General features: G+C 38.6%; 1 protein-coding gene across 1 annotated transcript; it reads right to left on the minus strand.

Annotated features, from left to right (window-relative positions):
• Positions 1-438: 438 nt before the first annotated feature.
• ube2na (ubiquitin-conjugating enzyme E2Na) lies at positions 439-17,042 on the minus strand. Its single transcript, XM_062035169.1, has 4 exons — positions 16,919-17,042; positions 4,020-4,266; positions 3,061-3,201; positions 439-1,597 (listed from the first exon to the last, which is right to left on the minus strand). Exons 1-4 carry the CDS (start codon positions 16,946-16,948, stop codon positions 1,560-1,562), a joined length of 456 nt encoding a protein of 151 aa, XP_061891153.1. The 5' UTR covers positions 16,949-17,042; the 3' UTR covers positions 439-1,559.
• Positions 17,043-19,189: the final 2,147 nt, after the last annotated feature.

Here is a 19,189-nt window from a genome sequence, read left to right on the forward strand (position 1 = left end):
CCCCGATACGACAGCCCCACTTTCCCCCCTCCACTTCAACGCCCGAGGTCACCCGTAAAGGTTGTGCATTACGGATGTCCTGAAATTTCACCAAAAGTCACATATCCCTAACTTGTTGTCAGTGCTATTTATGTTTGTATATATCGTATATATTTGAAGATTTTAGGGATCAAGTTTGTCTATGCAGTTAAAATCTGTTGTGAAGACCACAACTTTGATGTACCTTGTTTCCCACTGCATCTTTTACCAATGCATGTCGTAGGACACTAAGTATTATAGGACGACTAACACTTTGCAGTTATTTGTCAAATGTGCGAGAGTAGGAATTTTTGCTCAACTGAAAAAGCAGCTTGAGCTACATCTGTGACCAACAATCAATGAGTACTATGATTCAATGATTTCTTCCATTTAAATAGAAAAAAAAACAAACCCAAAAACTTATTAACTAATAGTTTTTATTTACAGAACTGAAATGGATGTAGATGACGTTTTTCCATAACATTGTAAGAACAGGAAAAACTTTCCCCCCTTAATGATCTGAAAGAATAATTTACAGTTCACTTGACTTAGTGGCCAAAGAACATTGACAGTCAGGTGTCAAATTGGGAGATTGATCATGCCACAACCCAGCATCGCTTATGCTGCCCCAATTTTGACTGGTACTATTTAATACATGACAGCTCAAGTGGAACTCCTGCTTTGTAGTCTAATTACCACGGAGAGGAAAATCATACGCCACCGAGTCTTGTAGCGTCATACTGACAATGCACAAGAAAAAAGGCTGAGTGGAGTTTAGTATGACAGTACTAAGAAAAATACAATACAGAGGCCTCGCTACTGAAAATGAAACAAAAAACTAAGTCAAGGTCCATTAGGCCCACCCTAACTCCCCTTTGTCACCGACAAACACACAGCACAGTCCTTGAAAGCAGTGGTTGAAAAGTGATGGTGATGTGAAAGTAACAGGATCGCTTTCAGTCCGGTTACTTGTGGGTTAAATAGGGAGAGCTAGTTTGTGATTGTGCGTGTCCAGGTGACCGTCTACACTACAGGAGGTAACTATTAGTAGCTGTTAGCTGTGTTCAATTAGCACGAATAAAGGAACACAAAGTTAAAAGAAACATAAAAATATATCATACTGGCCAAATCTAGCCCTCCTTTCCTCGAACCATTACTGGTATCCCCCCCACCCTCCGACCCCAGAGGAAAAATAAGGGACTCGAGACCCCCTCCGCCCCCTTCAGCTGGTTAATAAAGCAGCAGTTGGCAGACTACTGATGTACAAAAAAAGCTAGGTGAGCAAATCCAAAACCTCTGACTAAACAGTAGTGAGTTATTTAGGACATGGACCATTTTACTAGAATACTTTAAATTGACTAAGTGCCAGCAGGTTTTTTCCCTTTTCATTATTATATTGTTTATCCATAACATACGTGTGTGAGTATTTAATTTGACCGTGTCCTTCAAATGCAAATAAAGGAGGTATTGGCAGAAAATGAGGATTTTGTGTTCACACTTGACTTCCATGTATGTCTTCACATGTCAGGCTGCTGGTCACTTCATTTGTTTCCTGCATAAAGTCTGGTCCATGACTTGGCTGAAGAAAAAAAGGGGGAAAACATCATCAAAAAAGTTACTAAGAACATTTCCAAATAGGCATCTAAAAAAAAAATGAAAAAGTGAACATTTACAACCTCAGACAAGGAAGTGTGCATAGTAAATCAATTTACATTCCAGTACAGGTTTATTCTTGTTCTAAGTAGGTTTTTCTACAAATAAAATTGAGTAAAAAATCACCCTCTGCTACTATGTGCAGAAGTGAAGTAAGCTACTTATGTCAGTTCAAATTTTAGTTTTGACAAACAAAGCTAATAATATCTCAGTCATCTGCCATGTTTTGTTTGTTTATGTTTGACTTGAACATCTTCCAAGGGGGATAATTTGACTTCAGAGCAGTCTCGAACAAAGTATATTAATTAAACAACCTTAATCAGCACACCTATTCACATCATGACAATTTAAACACATTTTTAATTAACCCATTTTTTTTTTCAGATAGGGAAAATTCCTTTGAATGTTCTGCACTCCTGTATCTATGCCAATGTTGTATTAGTGGTCGTATACCACAATTTCAGTAGTCAATACCTGGGAATTTTTATGAATCCGAAACTTATTTGATACCACAGTAAAAAAAAAATTTTTTTTTAAATTGGTCCCGTGTACTTTTAAATTCACAACTTAACTGAAAACGATTTCAAAGTGTGAAATATTTAAGATCCCTGTGCTTTAACATCTTTTTGCAGAGAATTTAAATTGCCCGCAAAGAGGTAACGATACATTAAAAAAGAACAGCAGTAGTCTATATCCTCCAGATACATTAAAACAAACAATACTCTGCTTATCAATATGCTCATAAATAACAAGTCATCTATTTTACATTAACAAAGATATTATTGAATATTTATCTTATATTCTTTAAATATGGTGGCGATGAGGTCATCGTGTCATTTGTAGTAAAATAAGCTGACAAACAGGCTAAAACATATTTAAAGACAAATCTTTGTGTTTTCATTTGTTATTACGGTAGTGCCAACATTTCAGATTTTTTTCACAATGTTGTGCCTTTTTTCTGTATTTTTCCTGATATGTTTATTTAATTCAACATTCCATTCCAAAAAGAGCTGCGTTCCACAAATGGCACCTCAGGCCGCATTTTGAACACCACTGGTTTACTTATCTCACCAGGAAGTCAAAGTGTTGCCAAAAACCAGAAGAGTGTCTCCAAGCTGTGTTTTCTTAGCACTTATAAAAAGTGACAAAAGATTTGGTAGCAACTTTGTGGACCTTTTCCGCACACTGTGGTAGTAATGCACACTCCTTAGGCTTGGGGTGGCTGGATCTCTGCTCTCACTCGCACGGTGAATACTTTCGTGAGGTCTAGGGTTAGTTAGGATTGTCATGGACCTTCTTACTATCTAATTTAAAGTTAGAAGTGAGAGGGCATTAAGCAAGACCGAGATAGGGTGTAATTAATCCTCATTCGAACTGGACAGTTTTTACCTGTCTCTATAGCTTCAGCTTCATTGCTCTTCCACTTCTCTGCAACATCATTTGCTAAGGGATCGTCAGGGTTCGGTGCACTTAGTAATGCTTGGATTGACAGCAGCACTGTGCGAATCTGCAGAGCTGGTGACCATTTATCTGAAATGAGAGTGAAGAAGACAGAACAGAGAAGACAAGGAAAATTAATATAGAGAGCAAGGTAAGGAAACGGACAATATGGTATAAGTTGAGTAAAAAAAAAAACGGAGCAGGAGGAAGGGTATTATTGGCACTGAGTGGGCAGATGTCCAAATTCTGACCCCAGCAAAAGTTTACAGTATAGTTCCCCACCTATTTGCAGTTCGGCATTCAATCCCCTTCTTTCATCTGCATTAAATTGCAAATATTTCCTTTTTATGGCAACTTAAATAGAAAGTAGATGTAGCTGCAGGGGGTTAAGTGCTGCATCTATGACTCCAGCAGAGGGCGCGGTCAAACACGTCAATTGGATCAAAATTTTCCTGCAGTAAAATGCTTTGACAAGAGACTTGGGTACCTGCATGCTCTGTACGTACAATACTATATAGTGTGTGCCAGTAATTGCTTTAATGTGTAAAACTGAATTAAAGAAGTCCTTAACAGAGGCATATGGTAGGGTTTATAGTATTAGAAAAAGGGGAATTTTATTGTGGGAGTCAACTATTCAAGATTTTTCACCATCTACGAGAAAAGTATTCAAACGTCACCCGGGCAAACAGCAAGGATCTAATTTACCGGTAATGCAAAAGGCATATTGGCAGATTATACTGAAATCTCTCCATTTCTCCACAGATAAGTGATCAGGGTTCTCTAAAGTAACACGCCTTGTTCCACAAGACCAGATTTTCTACAACTTGCAACAACGAGAGAAATAAATTTCCATTAAAACCCCATAATAACCGCACAAAAGAGATAATTAATCATTTATTGTGACTTACCTTTCAGAATGTCTAGACATATTCTTCCCAGCTTGTCTACATTTGGATGGTATATTTTAGTCATGAAGCGAACTTTAGGGGCTGCCATCGGATATTCCTCCGGTAAAAAGAGTTCAAGTTTAAATGTACCCCCCTCAAAAGGTGAGTCCTGAGGCCCAGAAATGACCACATGAAAATAGCGGGCGTTGCTCTCATCAGGCTCCGCCTGGATACCTGGCACAGGCTCCGCAAACAAGCGCTGAGTTTCCTGGCAGATAAAAACAAAAGAAAGTACAATCACACACAAGGCGCTGAGGCTAAGATAGCATATACTAGGGCTGGGCGATATGGTAAAAAAAATTATCACGGTTAATTTTTTCATATCATCCGATCTCAATTGTTTTTAATTAAAGCGGGTTGTCCCGTGCAGAAATATACCGAGTATTGCATGCCTAATGTTTACTATTGCAGTATCTTGTAATAGTCATTTCCACCATGTTTGATTGAGGTAATTAATGCTAACAGCTGACAACTGTTATTTTGTTCATATCTATATTTGTGTTTACTCGAGGTGCAACAGTATAGGCCACGGTTTTGCTTCTTTTTCAGTACGTTTTGTGGGGGTAAAGAGAACAACTTGTTTCCTCTCAAAGTTCTTTAGTTTTTTGCTTGTCATTACAAACATTTTGCCGTAAACAAAGTATAATTGGTGTAGTGAATAATATAAGATTTATTTCAGGTCCACATTTACTTAACACTTTCAAATAGTAAATTATTATTTGTATTCTTTAATTACTTGTATACATCAGCGCTTCTCACCAGTGCTTTGACCTACATTTTTCAAACTCAAATTCTGTATCTTATATTGAATGAAAATACATTAAAGTGCAGTTTGAATTTGAGGTACTGTAAAATAATGTGTACCACACATAAAACAAGTTTAATGATTATGTCAAGAATTATTATTTTTTTAATCCACAAACAAAAAGAACACAAAAAGTGTCAAAAAGTTTTTTTAGTACGTGTTTTATCAGAGGAGTTGAATCTTTGCAGACACATAAAAAGTTTGATTAAATAATATTTAGATATAAAAATGCCTGTAACACCTTAGTATGGGGAACATATTCTAAGTAACGACGACTTAATTAAGAGTTATTTGGACACCAGTAACAAAGTTACTCATTTTGTAAGTAACAAAGACTTAATTTAGAGTTATTTGGTTAAATTTAGGGTTAGGGTTGTTGTATAATAAGGCCATGCAGAATAAGGCATTAGTAAGTACTTAATAATGACTAATTAGGAGCCAATATGTTACTAATTTGCATGTTAATAAGCAACTAATTAATGGTGAATATGTTCCCCATACTAAAGTGTTACCAAAATGCCTTTTCTGATTAAATTAGCGGGTATGTTGATTCTCCCAGTCGGGACCAATACAGTCACAGAGACGTTCTCCAAGTGCCTGCAAGTCCGCATTCGGGGCAGGATTTCTGGTGAGCTGCAGCAGATAGTGAAAGCAAAGTCGCTGCTCTTTTTATATGTTGTGTTTCAACTTCTATGCTAGTGTTATTCATATCTTTATTTTGTTCTTCTGGGCTGCACTTCCAGCTGTGTAAGCGGAAGAGGCACAACGCGATTAAACATTCAATTACGTTGTGACAAGAGTGACTTTTGCGACGGTGGTACGGTAGGTTGCCCAAACAAACACACTTACACACAAACACACGCAAATGTACGCAAACATACACAAACACTCACATTCACAGACACACACAGGATCGCAGTCAATAAAGGTGGATTGTTCTGTGCAGGATTATACCAACGTGTAACTATTTTTCAATAAAATATCAACATTATGGTGTTGCTTGCTTACGGGTACTTACTAGCGTCATTTATTGAACAGGCAACCTGCTGCCCACACGCATCTCTTATGACTGCCATCCCCTGGTCACACACATTACACAATGTACCAAATAAAATTGCTTGGAGGTCAGTAAGCCCAACCAGAATTTATACGTATATTAGGCGCATCGGGTTATAAGGTGCACTGTCGATTTTTAAGAAAACGAAAGGATTTTAAGTGCGCCTTATTGTCTGAAAAATACGGTAATTAGGAAGGCTTTTGCTTTGACGCAGAAAATTTGTGTCGACACCACCAATTTTTGGATGATATGTCCTCCTATTACGTGTCGGGTACTGACTGCGACAATGCTGACACACCAACAGTTGTGGTTATGTTATCCTCTCTAGTCTTATTCATTTCCATCCAAGATGGCTGCGCTTCAGAGCAGCGGCTTCGTGCGAGCGCTCCTGGAAGTGAGGGCAAAAATACCCCTCAATTCAGTCAATTTCATGGCTGGCTCACAGCGTGTTCACTCCGTGATCACTTACGACCGACTTACAATTCTGGATGTGGAGAGATCGGGCCATTTTGGGCTGATAGATGCGTGTACGATGGACCTGCTCGCTAGCTTGGGAATTCTTCGCGAGCTACATCCAGCAGTGGCCTTTGAAGCAGCGGCGTCGACTACCAGCGGAGACGGTCAGCGAAAGAGACGTAAGCGGTGCGCTCGGAAGCAGAAGCGGGGGTGTCGGGCGGGGCTAACAACAAAGCTAAATGCTTTGTTGTTAGCGAGGCTAACGAAAAAGCTAAATGCTAATCCACAAAGAAGCGCTAATAAGGAGTCTGTTAAGCTAGAACTAGCCAGCGCCAGGCTGGATAATCCCTGCACACATAGCAATTCTTCTAGAATAATATACAACTCACATAATGTTTTTTCTGCGTCAGAGGTGGACATGCATTTTACTGAGGTGGCAAACAATCTAAAAATTCCTGTCATATCAATTCCTAGATATGGTCGAAATTATTTAAAGTGCACTATGCATAATAAACGTAACATTATTAATATTGCTACTACGGATACTTTCAACAAAAACTCCTCAAAACAGCCCACTACCTATAATATGGGCTTTTTAAACATAAGGTCATTGTCTTCCAAAACGTTATTAGTTAATGAAGTCATCAGAGACAACAATCTTGATGTCGTTGGTTTAGCCGAGACCTGGCTCAAACCAGACGAATTTTTTGCGCTGGGTGAGGCGTCTCCTCCTGGCTATGCGGGAACGCATATTGCCCGCCCCATTAAAAGGGGTGGGGGTGTTGCACTAATATACAACAAAAACTTTAGCCTTACCTCGGACCTAAATAATAAATATAACTCGTTTGAGGTGCTCACTATGAGGTTTGTCACACCGCTGCCTCTCCACCTGGCTGTCATCTACCGCCCCCCTGGGCCCTATTCGGACTTTATCAATGAATTTTCAGAGTTCGTTGCTGATCTAGTGACGCACGCCGACAATATAATCATAATGGGAGACTTTAACATCCATATGAATACCCCATCGGACCCTCCATGCGTGGCGCTCCAGACTATAATTGATAGCTGTGGTCTTACACAAATAATAAATGAACCCACGCATCGCAACGGTAATACGATAGATCTAGTGCTTGTCAGGGGTGTCACCACCTCTAAAGTTACGATACTCCCGTACACTAAAGTAATGTCCGATCATTACCTTATAAAATTCGAAGTTCGGACTCATTGTCAACAAACTAATAATAATAATAATAACTACTATAGCAGCCGCAACATTAATACTGCCACAACGACGACTCTTACTGACCTACTGCCTTCAGTAATGGCACCTTTCCCAAATTATGTGGGCTCTATTGATAACCTCACTAACAACTTTAACGACGCCCTGCGCGACACCGTTGATATTGTAGCACCGCTAAAGCTAAAAAGGGCCCCTAAAAGGCGTACCCCATGGTTTACAGAAGAAACTAAAGCCCAGAAATTATCATGTAGAAAGCTGGAACGCAAATGGCGTGCGACTAAACTTGAGGTTTTCCATCAAGCATGGAGTGATAGTTTAATAACTTATAAACGCATGCTTACCTCAGCTAAAGCTAAATATTACTCAAATCTCATCCACCTCAACAAAAATGATCCTAAATTTTTGTTTAGTACAGTAGCATCGCTAACCCAACAAGGGACTCCTCCCAGTAGCTCCACCCACTCAGCAGATGACTTTATGAATTTCTTTAATAAGAAAATTGAACTCATCAGAAAAGAGATTAAAGACAATGCATCCCAGCCACAACTGGGTTCTATTAACACAAATATGACTGTATATACGACGGACATTGCCCTCCAAAATAGTTTCTCTCTCTTTGATGAAATAACATTGGAGGAATTGTTAAAATGTGTAAATGGGACAAAACAAACAACATGTTTACTTGACCCAATTCCTGGGAAACTTATCAAGGAGCTTTTTGTTTTATTAGGTCCATCAGTGTTAAATATTATAAACCTATCACTTTCCTCTGGTACTGTTCCTCTAGCATTCAAAAAAGCGGTTATTCATCCTCTACTCAAAAGACCTAACCTCGATCCTGACCTCATGGTGAACTACCGGCCGGTGTCCCACCTACCGTTTATCTCGAAAATTCTCGAAAAAATTGTCGCACAGCAGCTAAATGAACACTTAGTGACTAACAATCTCTGTGAACCTTTTCAATCCGGTTTCAGGGCAAATCACTCTACGGAGACAGCCCTCGCAAAAATGACTAATGATCTATTGCTGACGATGGATTCTGATGCTTCATCTATGTTGCTGCTTCTTGATCTTAGCGCCGCTTTCGATACTGTTGATCATAATATTTTATTAGAGCGTATCAAAACGCGTATTGGGATGTCAGACTTAGCCTTGTCTTGGTTTAACTCTTATCTTACTGACAGGATGCAGTGTGTCTCCCATAACAATGTGACCTCGGACTATGTTAAGGTAACGTGCGGAGTTCCCCAGGGTTCAGTTCTTGGCCCTGCACTCTTTAGTATTTACATGCTGCCGCTAGGTGACATTATACGCAAATACGGTGTTAGCTTTCACTGTTATGCTGATGACACCCAACTCTACATGCCCCTAAAGCTGACCAACACGCCGGATTGTAGTCAGCTGGAGGCGTGTCTTAATGAAATTAAACAATGGATGTCCGCTAACTTTTTGCAACTCAACGCTAAGAAAACGGAAATGCTGATTATCGGTCCTGCTCAACACCAACATCTATTTAATAATACCACCTTAACATTTGACAACCAAACAATTAAACAAGGAGACTCGGTAAAGAATCTGGGTATTATCTTCGACCCAACTCTCTCGTTTGAGTCACACATTAAGAGTGTTACTAAAACGGCCTTCTTTCATCTCCGTAATATCGCTAAAATTCGTTCCATTTTGTCCACAAGCGATGCTGAGATCATTATCCATGCGTTCGTTACATCTCGTCTCGATTACTGTAACGTATTATTTTCGGGCCTCCCTATGTCTAGCATTAAAAGATTACAGATGGTACAAAATGCGGCTGCTAGACTTTTGACAAAAACAAGAAAGTTTGATCATATTACGCCTATACTGGCTCACTTGCACTGGCTTCCTGTGCACCTAAGATGCGACTTTAAGGTTTTACTACTTACGTATAAAATACTACACGGTCAAGCTCCTGCCTATCTTGACGATTGTATTGTACCATATGTCCCGGCAAGAAATCTGCGTTCAAAGAACTCCGGCTTATTAGTGATTCCCAGAGCCCAAAAAAAGTCTGCGGGCTATAGAGCGTTTTCTATTCGGGCTCCAATACTATGGAATGCCCTCCCGGTAAAAGTTAGAGATGCTACCTCAGTAGAAGCATTTAAGTCTCATCTTAAAACTCATTTGTATACTCTAGCCTTTAAATAGACTCCCTTTTTAGACCAGTTGATCTGCCGTTTCTTTTCTTTTCTTTTCTACTCTGCTCCGGGGTGGACCGCTAGCCTGTCCATCAGATGGGGACATCTCTACGCTGCTGACCCGTCTCCACTCGGGATGGTTCCCGCTGGCCCCACCATGGACTGGACTTTCGCTGATGTGTTGGACTTTCACAATATTATATCAGACCCACTCGACACCGAGGATGTCGTTGTGGCTTGTACAGCCCTTTGAGACACTAGTGATTTAGGGCTATATAAATAAACATTGATTGATTGATTGATTGATTTACTTGTTAATTTCCTGCTAATAACTGCTTACTTTCTGTTGTATCGTGATTCTATTTACACCTACCAAGCACTTACTTTTTCTGTTGTTTCAAGCTAGCTTAGTGGATAGCTTAGCATAACATGTTTAGCCACGTCTTAATACTTGATAATAATACTTAAGATATTACTTAAGATGTTAAGATTTGTAGTTCATTTATCGTAATGGAAGTGATTATTATTAACTTAGGAGAGCGGCTCTAGACTGTGTATGGAGATACACAATTTGCTGCGAGCTTGTATATATATATATATATATATATATATATATATATATATATATATATATATATATATATATATATATATATATATACACATATATATATATATATACATAAATATAAATACATATATACATACATACATTAATATAAACATACATATATGCATATACATACAACGCCTGTTTTGCACATTTTTGTGTGCCATGTTGGTCAGATACTTTCTCAGTCGTTGTTTATATTTGTTCAGCAATAACTCTTTCTTCAGAAAATGTCCATGTTATAATTACAACTAATTGCAACTTTCACATTCTTCCACAACTGCATTGCAACAAACATCTAAAAAAAACCCAAAGACATTTTACAATAAGTTTAAAAAAATTGTTGTCAATGTTCAACAAATCTTTTAAATGAAAATAAAACATAATTTGTTGGATTTGTTTAAATCCTGTGCCGTTTGGGGATAGGGTTAAAAAACACCTTAATCACTACTGACATAAGCCTTAAAATATTGCAACTTTTTTTTTTAAATGCTGCCGTAAAATCAAGCATTTTCACAAAAAAAAGCTGTGAAATCTTAGGAGGACTGTCTGGTGCGGATAAAGCTTGTGCTTTACTTAATGTTGATGGTATAAAATGTGGTTATGAAAATAGTACACTTACATATTTTGTATGAACTAATTCAGTGGCCGGACAAAGCTTTACAAGCCATTTTAACGTTTTATTTGATAAGATATTTGTGTAAGAACCGCAACTGACAAATGGTAAGGGTGGATTATTTATATACATACAATTCTGGGGTTTTAAAAAGAACAACTATGATCACCGAACCAAAAACTGTGACCGAAAAACCGTGGTAAGAGCCGAACCGTGGATTTTGTGATCCATTGCACCACTGGAGAGAAATATAAGATCAGTAGAGCTGCGGCATGAACAATTTGGCCTGAAGGACATCACATATAATCGTAAAAAGGAGAGCATATAAAATGAACATATTGCTATGAATGAGCTTTGACCTAAAGTAACCTCAAATGTCTTCCATGGGTCAAACTCAATGGTAGCCAAGCAGCCCAGAAATACTTTTTTTATGGCTTGGCTGTCTTTCTGACAAAAAATGAAGGGGGCACCTGCCTCTGTGTGTAAGTGCTATGAATATCAAGTTGTTTGCGGTGCAGTATGTCACTGTCTTTTAGAGGTGACACTGAGCCTCCATGCCACAGAAGCCCATTACTTCCACAGGCCACACCCATTGGCCACTGCAGCAAGGATACTCTAAACTGACCTGTGTTTTTTGTGTGTGGTAAACACTTAAGTACAGTCAAGCTATTCAAAGACATTTGAATTGCAAAAAAAACCTAATCCTGGAAAAAAATTAGGAAACTGTAGTACTAATAGAAAAATATTGTAATGCCTGCCAGTCTAGTGCCACTGACCTGATCTTCAGTCATAACCTAAACATGTCTGGGAGCTTCACACTATGTCTACCTTTTAAAAAGCTACCTTACTTGTTTTTGACATGCTTCTCCTGACTGCAGCTGGGAGTTAAATTCCTGAAATGTTTTAGATAACCCACAGACAAAACCATGCAGTGAAAACACAGACACAAGAGGGGCTCCCAGTCACAGTCACACGCTCCAAAAGCTCAAAGGCTCGGCCAGGCAAACTACTGTTCCCAACCCTCCCACCTTTTCCCACCAATACTAGTCTGTGGTCGACTTAATCCTTCACCTGGCCAACATTATCTTTCTAATCATTTTATAACTCTCTCATTAAAATCTCTACATGGCTGCTTTCGTTTGGCAGGTGGAAATTCTCAAAGAAACAGATAAGTGTGGTGTACTATGGGTAAAAAAGTGTTGTTGTTTTTTTATATTGTTATTATAAACACAATCCATAGATTGAGATTAGCAATGTAAATCATGATTATTTCCGCATTCCCCAAACAGCCAAAAATACAGTTGGACCACAACAAATATATTTGGGGCTAGCCGTTTAGTATAGTTGATAGATAATCTTTGGGTTTGGAATAATAGTTATATTGCATGAATTAACAAAGATGTTCCCTCGAAGGACCAGAGTACCAAACCACAAGAGGCAACGCAGCCTTGCATCATTAACAGATAAATCAACATTCACCACAAGCTTGGGTACTAAACTACTTTAGCTAAACATTTTTTTGTTCTTCTAGCTTTTGTCCTTTCCCTAACTCTTGTATTATATTTAGATTGTTGAAAACAGGCTGGAAAAGTTTTCTTTGTTAGAGGTTAACAATTATCTAAATTCAAACACAATCTCAAATAAGATCATTAACAAAAACAATACTTCAACAGCTTCTTCCATTGTTTTATGATTTTTTTTAAAAAAAAAGGAAAAACGAGTGTCAAGCGCTTTACTTCCCGTTTTTGTGAGGTCCCCTGGTTTTACTTCCTGTTGTCACTATTTCTCTGAGTGTCGATTGATCACTCTGTACTGAGAGCGCACAGCCGGTAAGTCCAATGTACACAACTGAATATCTTAGTTGCTCAGATAGCAATGTGTTTACATAAGTTTAGGTTGGTGTATGCTGTTTCTTAATGGGGTTAAGACGTTAATGTCTATCTATGCTAGCGCTAGCTTGCATCTTGAGTAAATCAGCAGTGTCATCGTCTTTGTGTTGATCACAGCGCAGATATCAATCATGGTTTTACAATTGTAATTTTAAAAGGTAATACTTACCATCGGGAGTTTTACCACGGTTTATCATTATACAGTACATTTTACGACAGGCCGTTAAAAGCAAGAGGGAGAAAAGATGCGGTCGAGTTTCTCACCCTTAAACCACCTACAGCACAGAACAGGTAATCTCACCTTAATGAAGCATTTCCATTTCTATCAGAGCTATTCTTTAATTTTCTCGGATTTATTGTATATTACGTTTTTTTCCTCATATCGGCCTAAATTATTTGTCCGAATTTTATCACCCACATTTTTTATTGTCACAAATTCTGTTATACTTTTTGAGTGCACTAACAATAAAGTAATTACATTTTTGTCAATGAGGTGGAGAGAAGTGTTATTGCGTGTTTGGTGACTTTCAACAACAATTAGCGCAGTCTTTCCTAACATATAATCTTTACTTAAAAAGTACATAAAACTAAGCTGTAATTTGTTTCTTTAATTCTTTGATTTGGAAAAGATTGGGAAAACAGTCTGACACATTGGTCTTTAAAATAAAAGATCTAACAGCTTTTGTCTTAGCATGTATTAAGAATGTAACAATGGCGACTTGTCCAGGTTGTAGTCTGCAGCTGGGATATGCTCCAGCGATCTCCTTGCCGATCCTGTTCTGCCTCCCTGTAATGTTTATCTGCTCTTGAGTGGGATTGTACTGAAAATCTTCAATTTCCCCTCGGGGATTATTAAAGTATTTCTGATTCTGATTCTGATTCTGAAATTCAAACCGTAACACTAACAGTTGGGAGTTTTACAGTGGTTATCATTGTTACTATTTATAGTTATCTAAGATGTATAATCATTAGGAAAATTCCTGAGATTTTTGATGCACTTTAGAAAATGATTGAATGTTTTGCCTATACATAAAAAAACTACATATTTATGTATGTTTTCGTTTATGTATTTAATTTGGATTAATGTCAAAATGGAAGTAAAATTGTATATCGTTATGCAAATGTTTTGTTATTGCTTGTGGCTTGATCTACAATAATAAACAGATGTTTAACTCATACAAATAATAATATGTAAACCTTTTTAGACTTGAGTAGCCTGGTGTAAAGTTATGGTTTCGAGTTAGCATTTTAGCAGAGCAAGTTGCTCAGTGGCCTTGTGGTTAGAGTGTCCGTGGGTTCAAACCCCAGCCGAGTCATACCAAAGACTATAAAAAGGGGACCCATTACCTCCTTGCTTGGCACTCAGCATTAAGGGTCGGAATTGGGGGTTAAATCACCAAAATGATTCCTGGGCGCGGCCACCGCTGCTGCTCACTGCTCCCCTCTTAATTTGGATTAATGTCAAAATGGAAGTAAAATTGTATATCATCATGCAAATATTTTGTTACTGCTTGTGGCTTGATCTACAATAATAAACAGACGTTTAACTCATATATATGTAAACCTTTTTAGACTTGAGTAGCCTGGTGTAAAGTTATGGTTTCGAGTTAGCATTTTAGCAGAGCAAGTTGCTCAGTGGCCTTGTGGTTAGAGCAGTGGTTCTTAACCTGGGTTCGATCGAACCCTAGGGGTTCGGTGAGTCGGCCTCAGGGGTTGGCGGACGTCAAAACACCCGACATCGTGTAAACACAAACTTCACCCTATCGGCGTATTACGGATCTGGCAACTGCTGACTGATTTGCAGGTGTGTAATTTGTTGTGAGTTTATGCACTGTGTTGGTTTTGTTGTTTGAACAAGGTGATGTTCATGCACGGTTCATTTTGTGCACCAGAAAAAAAAACCTGGTAACACTTTATTATGGGGAACATATTCACCATTAATTAGTTGCTTATTAACATGCAAATTAGTAACATATTGGCTCTTAACTAGTCATTATTAAGTACTTATTAATGCCTTATTCGGCATGGCCTTATTATAACCCTAACCCTGACCCTAACCCTCTAACCCTAACCAAATAACTCTAAATTAAGTCTTTATTGCTTAGAATTAGGGCTGCAACTAACGATTAATTTGATAATCGATTAATCTGTCGATTATTACTTCGATTAATAATCGGATAAAAGATACAAACTACATTTCTATCCTTTCCAGTATTTTATTGAAAAAAAAATAGCATACTGGCACCATACTTATTTTGATTATTGTTTCTCAGCTGTTTGTACATGTTGCAGTTTATAAATAAAGGTTTATAAAAAAAATAACATTAAAATTTTTTTAAAAATTGCCTCTGCGCATGCGCATAGCACAGATCCATGACTAACACATGACTAAATTAATCGCCAACTATTTTTATAATCGATTGTAATCGATTTAATCGATTAGTTGTTGCAGCCCTACTTAGAATATGTTCCCCTAGTGTCCAAATAACTCTAAATTAAGTCTTTGTTAGTTAGAATATGTTCCCCATGCTTAAGTGTTACCGAAAACATAACTGTCTTGAATTTGAAAAAAAAAAATAAAAAAAATATTTTTCACTAAAGAAGGGTTCGGTGAATGCGCATATGAAACTGGTGGGGTTCGGTACCTCCAACAAGATTAAGAACCACTGGGTTAGAGAGTCCGTGGGTTCAAATCCGAGCCGAGTCATACCAAAGACTAATTACCTCCTTGCTTGGCACTCAGCATTAAGGGTCGGAATTGATTGATTGCAACTTTTATTAGTAGATTGCACAGTAAAGTACATATTCCGTACAATTGACCACTAAATAGTAACACCCGAATAAGTTTTTCAACTTGTTTAAGTCGGGGTCCACGTAAATCAATTCATGGTAGGAATTGGGGGTTAAATCACCAAAATGATTCCCAGGCGCAGCCACCGTTGCTGCTCGCTGCTCCCCTCACCTCCCAGGGGGTGAACAAGGGGATGGGTCAAATGCAGAGGTTAATGTTACCACACCTAGTGTGTGTGTGTGTGACTATCATTGGTACATGTAGCCAACCTTTCCATGCTCGTAGTGCTCGGTTCAAAGAGGCCTTGCGGAATGCAGACGCTAACGCTTCCTTAACCTTTTATTTGGGGGCACGGCGTGGCGAAGTTGGGAGAGTGGCCGTGCCAGCAATCTGGGGGTTACTGGTTCAATCCCCACCTTCTACCATCCTAGTCACGTCCGTTGTGTCCTTGAGCAAGACACTTCACCCTTGCTCCTGATGGGTCCTGGTTAGCGCCGTGCATTGCAGCTCCCGCCATCAGTGTGTGAATGTGTGTGTGTGAATGGGTTAATGTGGAAATAGTGTCAAAGCGCTTTGAGTTCCTTAAAAATGTAGAAAAGCGCTATACAAGTACAACCCATTTACCATTTTATTTATCACGTTTCATTGATTCACTTTAATATAACGTTGGTATTTTTACATTCTGCCGCAAAGCTTACGCCCATCTCCTTATCGGGCAAAATTACGTTGAATTGCAACCTTAAAATGCAGCAAAAGGCCACGAGCTAAAAATAAACCAAACAAAATCTAGCCAACTTGTAAAGATTTATTTGATCATATTACGGAAATGTGTTGTATTAAAGGGAAACATTTAGGTTAGCGGGTTTTGTTTCTTTGAATTACACGCTGAAGTACATCATGGTTAGCATAGTTAGCATAGTTAGCTAGACAGCCAGTCAGACATAACCGCAAAATAGCAGCTATAAACGAGAAGCAGTAATGTGCGTTATTCAACAAATCCACCCAGAATTAAACGCAGTTTTAACAACGTTGCTGATGTTTGGAACCACAATTTTATCGCAAATGTTCACATAAAACGGAAGTGACTTTGGAGAACTAACGGCGTCGTGGTGGATGCTAACGTTAGCCCAAAAAGACAATCGTGAAGATAATTTATAAGTTTGGGCCTAAAGATGTCGCTTGAAATCTACAAGACAAAAGTCGTGTTTGAGTGCGAAATGATTACCTTTATAATCCTGCGGGGCAGTCCTGCCATCTTGTCGCAAATACGAGCTCAGTGCTTCCTCTCTGGATGACAGCACACGCACACCTACGACTTCCGGGTTGTTTGCGTCATGACATCAACAAGCAGACGAAAGCCTTTGCAACAAACCATCCGCTATTTCTTTAGATGTTAACCAAAAAATATGTAAAACTATTGACAAAATACTTGTTGACTTTATTTGGAAAAACAAAATTCATTATATTAAGAAATCTGTTATAATGAACAATTACAAACCCCGTTTCCATATGAGTTGGGAAATTGTGTTAGATGTAAATATAAATGGAATACAATGATTTGAAAATCCTTTTCAACCCATATTCAATTGAATGCACTACAAAGACAAGATATTTGATGTTCAAACTCATAAACTTTATTTTTTTTGTGCAAATAATAATTAACTTAGAATTTCATGGCTGCAACACGTGCCAAAGTAGTTGGGAAAGGGCATGTTCACCACTGTCTTACATGGCCTTTCCTTTTAACAACACTCAGTAAACGTTTGGGAACTGAGGAGACACATTTTTTAAGCTTCTCAGGTGGAATTCTTGCTTGATGTACAGCTTAAGTTGTTCAACAGTCCTGGGGTCTCCGTTGTGGTATTTTAGGCTTCATAATGCGCCACACATTTTCAATGGGAGACAGGTCTGGACTACAGGCAGGCCAGTCTAGTACCCGCACTCTTTTACTATGAAGCCACGTTGATGTAACACGTGGCTTGGCATTGTCTTGCTGAAATAAGCAGGGGCGTCCATGGTAACGTTGCTTGGATGGCAACATATGTTGCTCCAAAACCTGTATGTGCCTTTCAGCATTAATGGCGCCTTCACAGATGTGTAAGTTACCCATGTCTTGGGCACTAATACACCCCCATACCATCACAGATGCTGGCTTTTCAACTTTGCGCCTATAACAATCCGGATGGTTCTTTTCCTCTTTGGTCCGGAGGACACAACGTCCACAGTTTCCAAAAACAATTTGAAATGTGGACTCGTCAGACCACAGAACACTTGTACACTTTGTATCAGTCCATCTTAGATGAGCTCAGGCCCAGCGAAGCCGACTGCGTTTCTGGGTGTTGTTGATCAATGGTTTTCGCCTTGCATAGGAGAGTTTTAACTTGCACTTACAGATGTAGCGACCAAGTAGCGACCAAACGTAGTTACTGACAGTGGGTTTCTGAAGTGTTCCTGAGCCCATGTGGTGATATCCTTTACACACTGATGTCGCTTGTTGATGCAGTACAGCCTGAGGGATCGAAGGTCACGGGCTTAGCTGCTTACGTGCAGTGATTTCTCCAGATTCTCTGAACCCTTTGATGATATTACGGACCATAGATGGTGAAATCCCTAAATTCCTTGCAATAGCTGGTTGAGAAAGGTTTTTCTTAAACTGTTCAACAATTTGCTCACACATTTGTTGACAAAGTGGTGACCCTCGCCCCATCCTTGTTTGTGAATGACTGAGCATTTCATGGAATCTACTTTTATACCCAATCATGGCACCCACCTGTTCCCAATTAGCCTGTTCACCTGTGGGATGTCCCAAATAAGTGTTTGATGAGCATACCTCAACTTTATCAGTATTTATTGCCACCTTTCCCACGTGTTGCTGGCATCAAATTCTAAAGTTAATGATTATTTGCACAAAAAAAAAAATGTTTATCAGTTTGAACATCAAATATGTTGTCTTTGTAGCATATTCAATTGAATATGGGTTGAAAATGATTTGCAAATCATTGTATTCCGTTTATATTTACATCTAACACACTTTCCCAACTCATATGGAAACGGGGTTTGTACAACCAGGGTGGTCTAAACTTTCTGGATTTCACTACACCAAACAACACCTTCAAGATTAATTGGATAAGACACTATTTGAAAGACCCTACCTCAATTTGGAACTTAATTTCTCATCATGTATTTTCTAACCTTGGAGGCCTAACATTTTTGCTATTGTGTAACTACAACATTGATAGGATTCCTGTTGCTCTTTCAAACTTCCACAAACAAGCCCTTCTGGCATGGTCTCTTATATACAAGCACAATTTCTCACCTACAAAATATTTCATTTGGAACAATAAAGACATATGTTACAAAAGGAAATCTCTTTTCCTCAACAATTGGTTCAAGAATGATATTATTTTAGTGAGTCAGTTTTTTAATAAGGAAGGTCAACTTTTCAATTACCAAGAATTTCTCAACCATTTTAAGGTCCCTGTGACTCCCAAACAAT

This window comes from Entelurus aequoreus, linkage group LG24 (genome assembly GCF_033978785.1).
Source record: "Entelurus aequoreus isolate RoL-2023_Sb linkage group LG24, RoL_Eaeq_v1.1, whole genome shotgun sequence".
NCBI classification, from domain to species: domain Eukaryota; kingdom Metazoa; phylum Chordata; class Actinopteri; order Syngnathiformes; family Syngnathidae; genus Entelurus; species Entelurus aequoreus.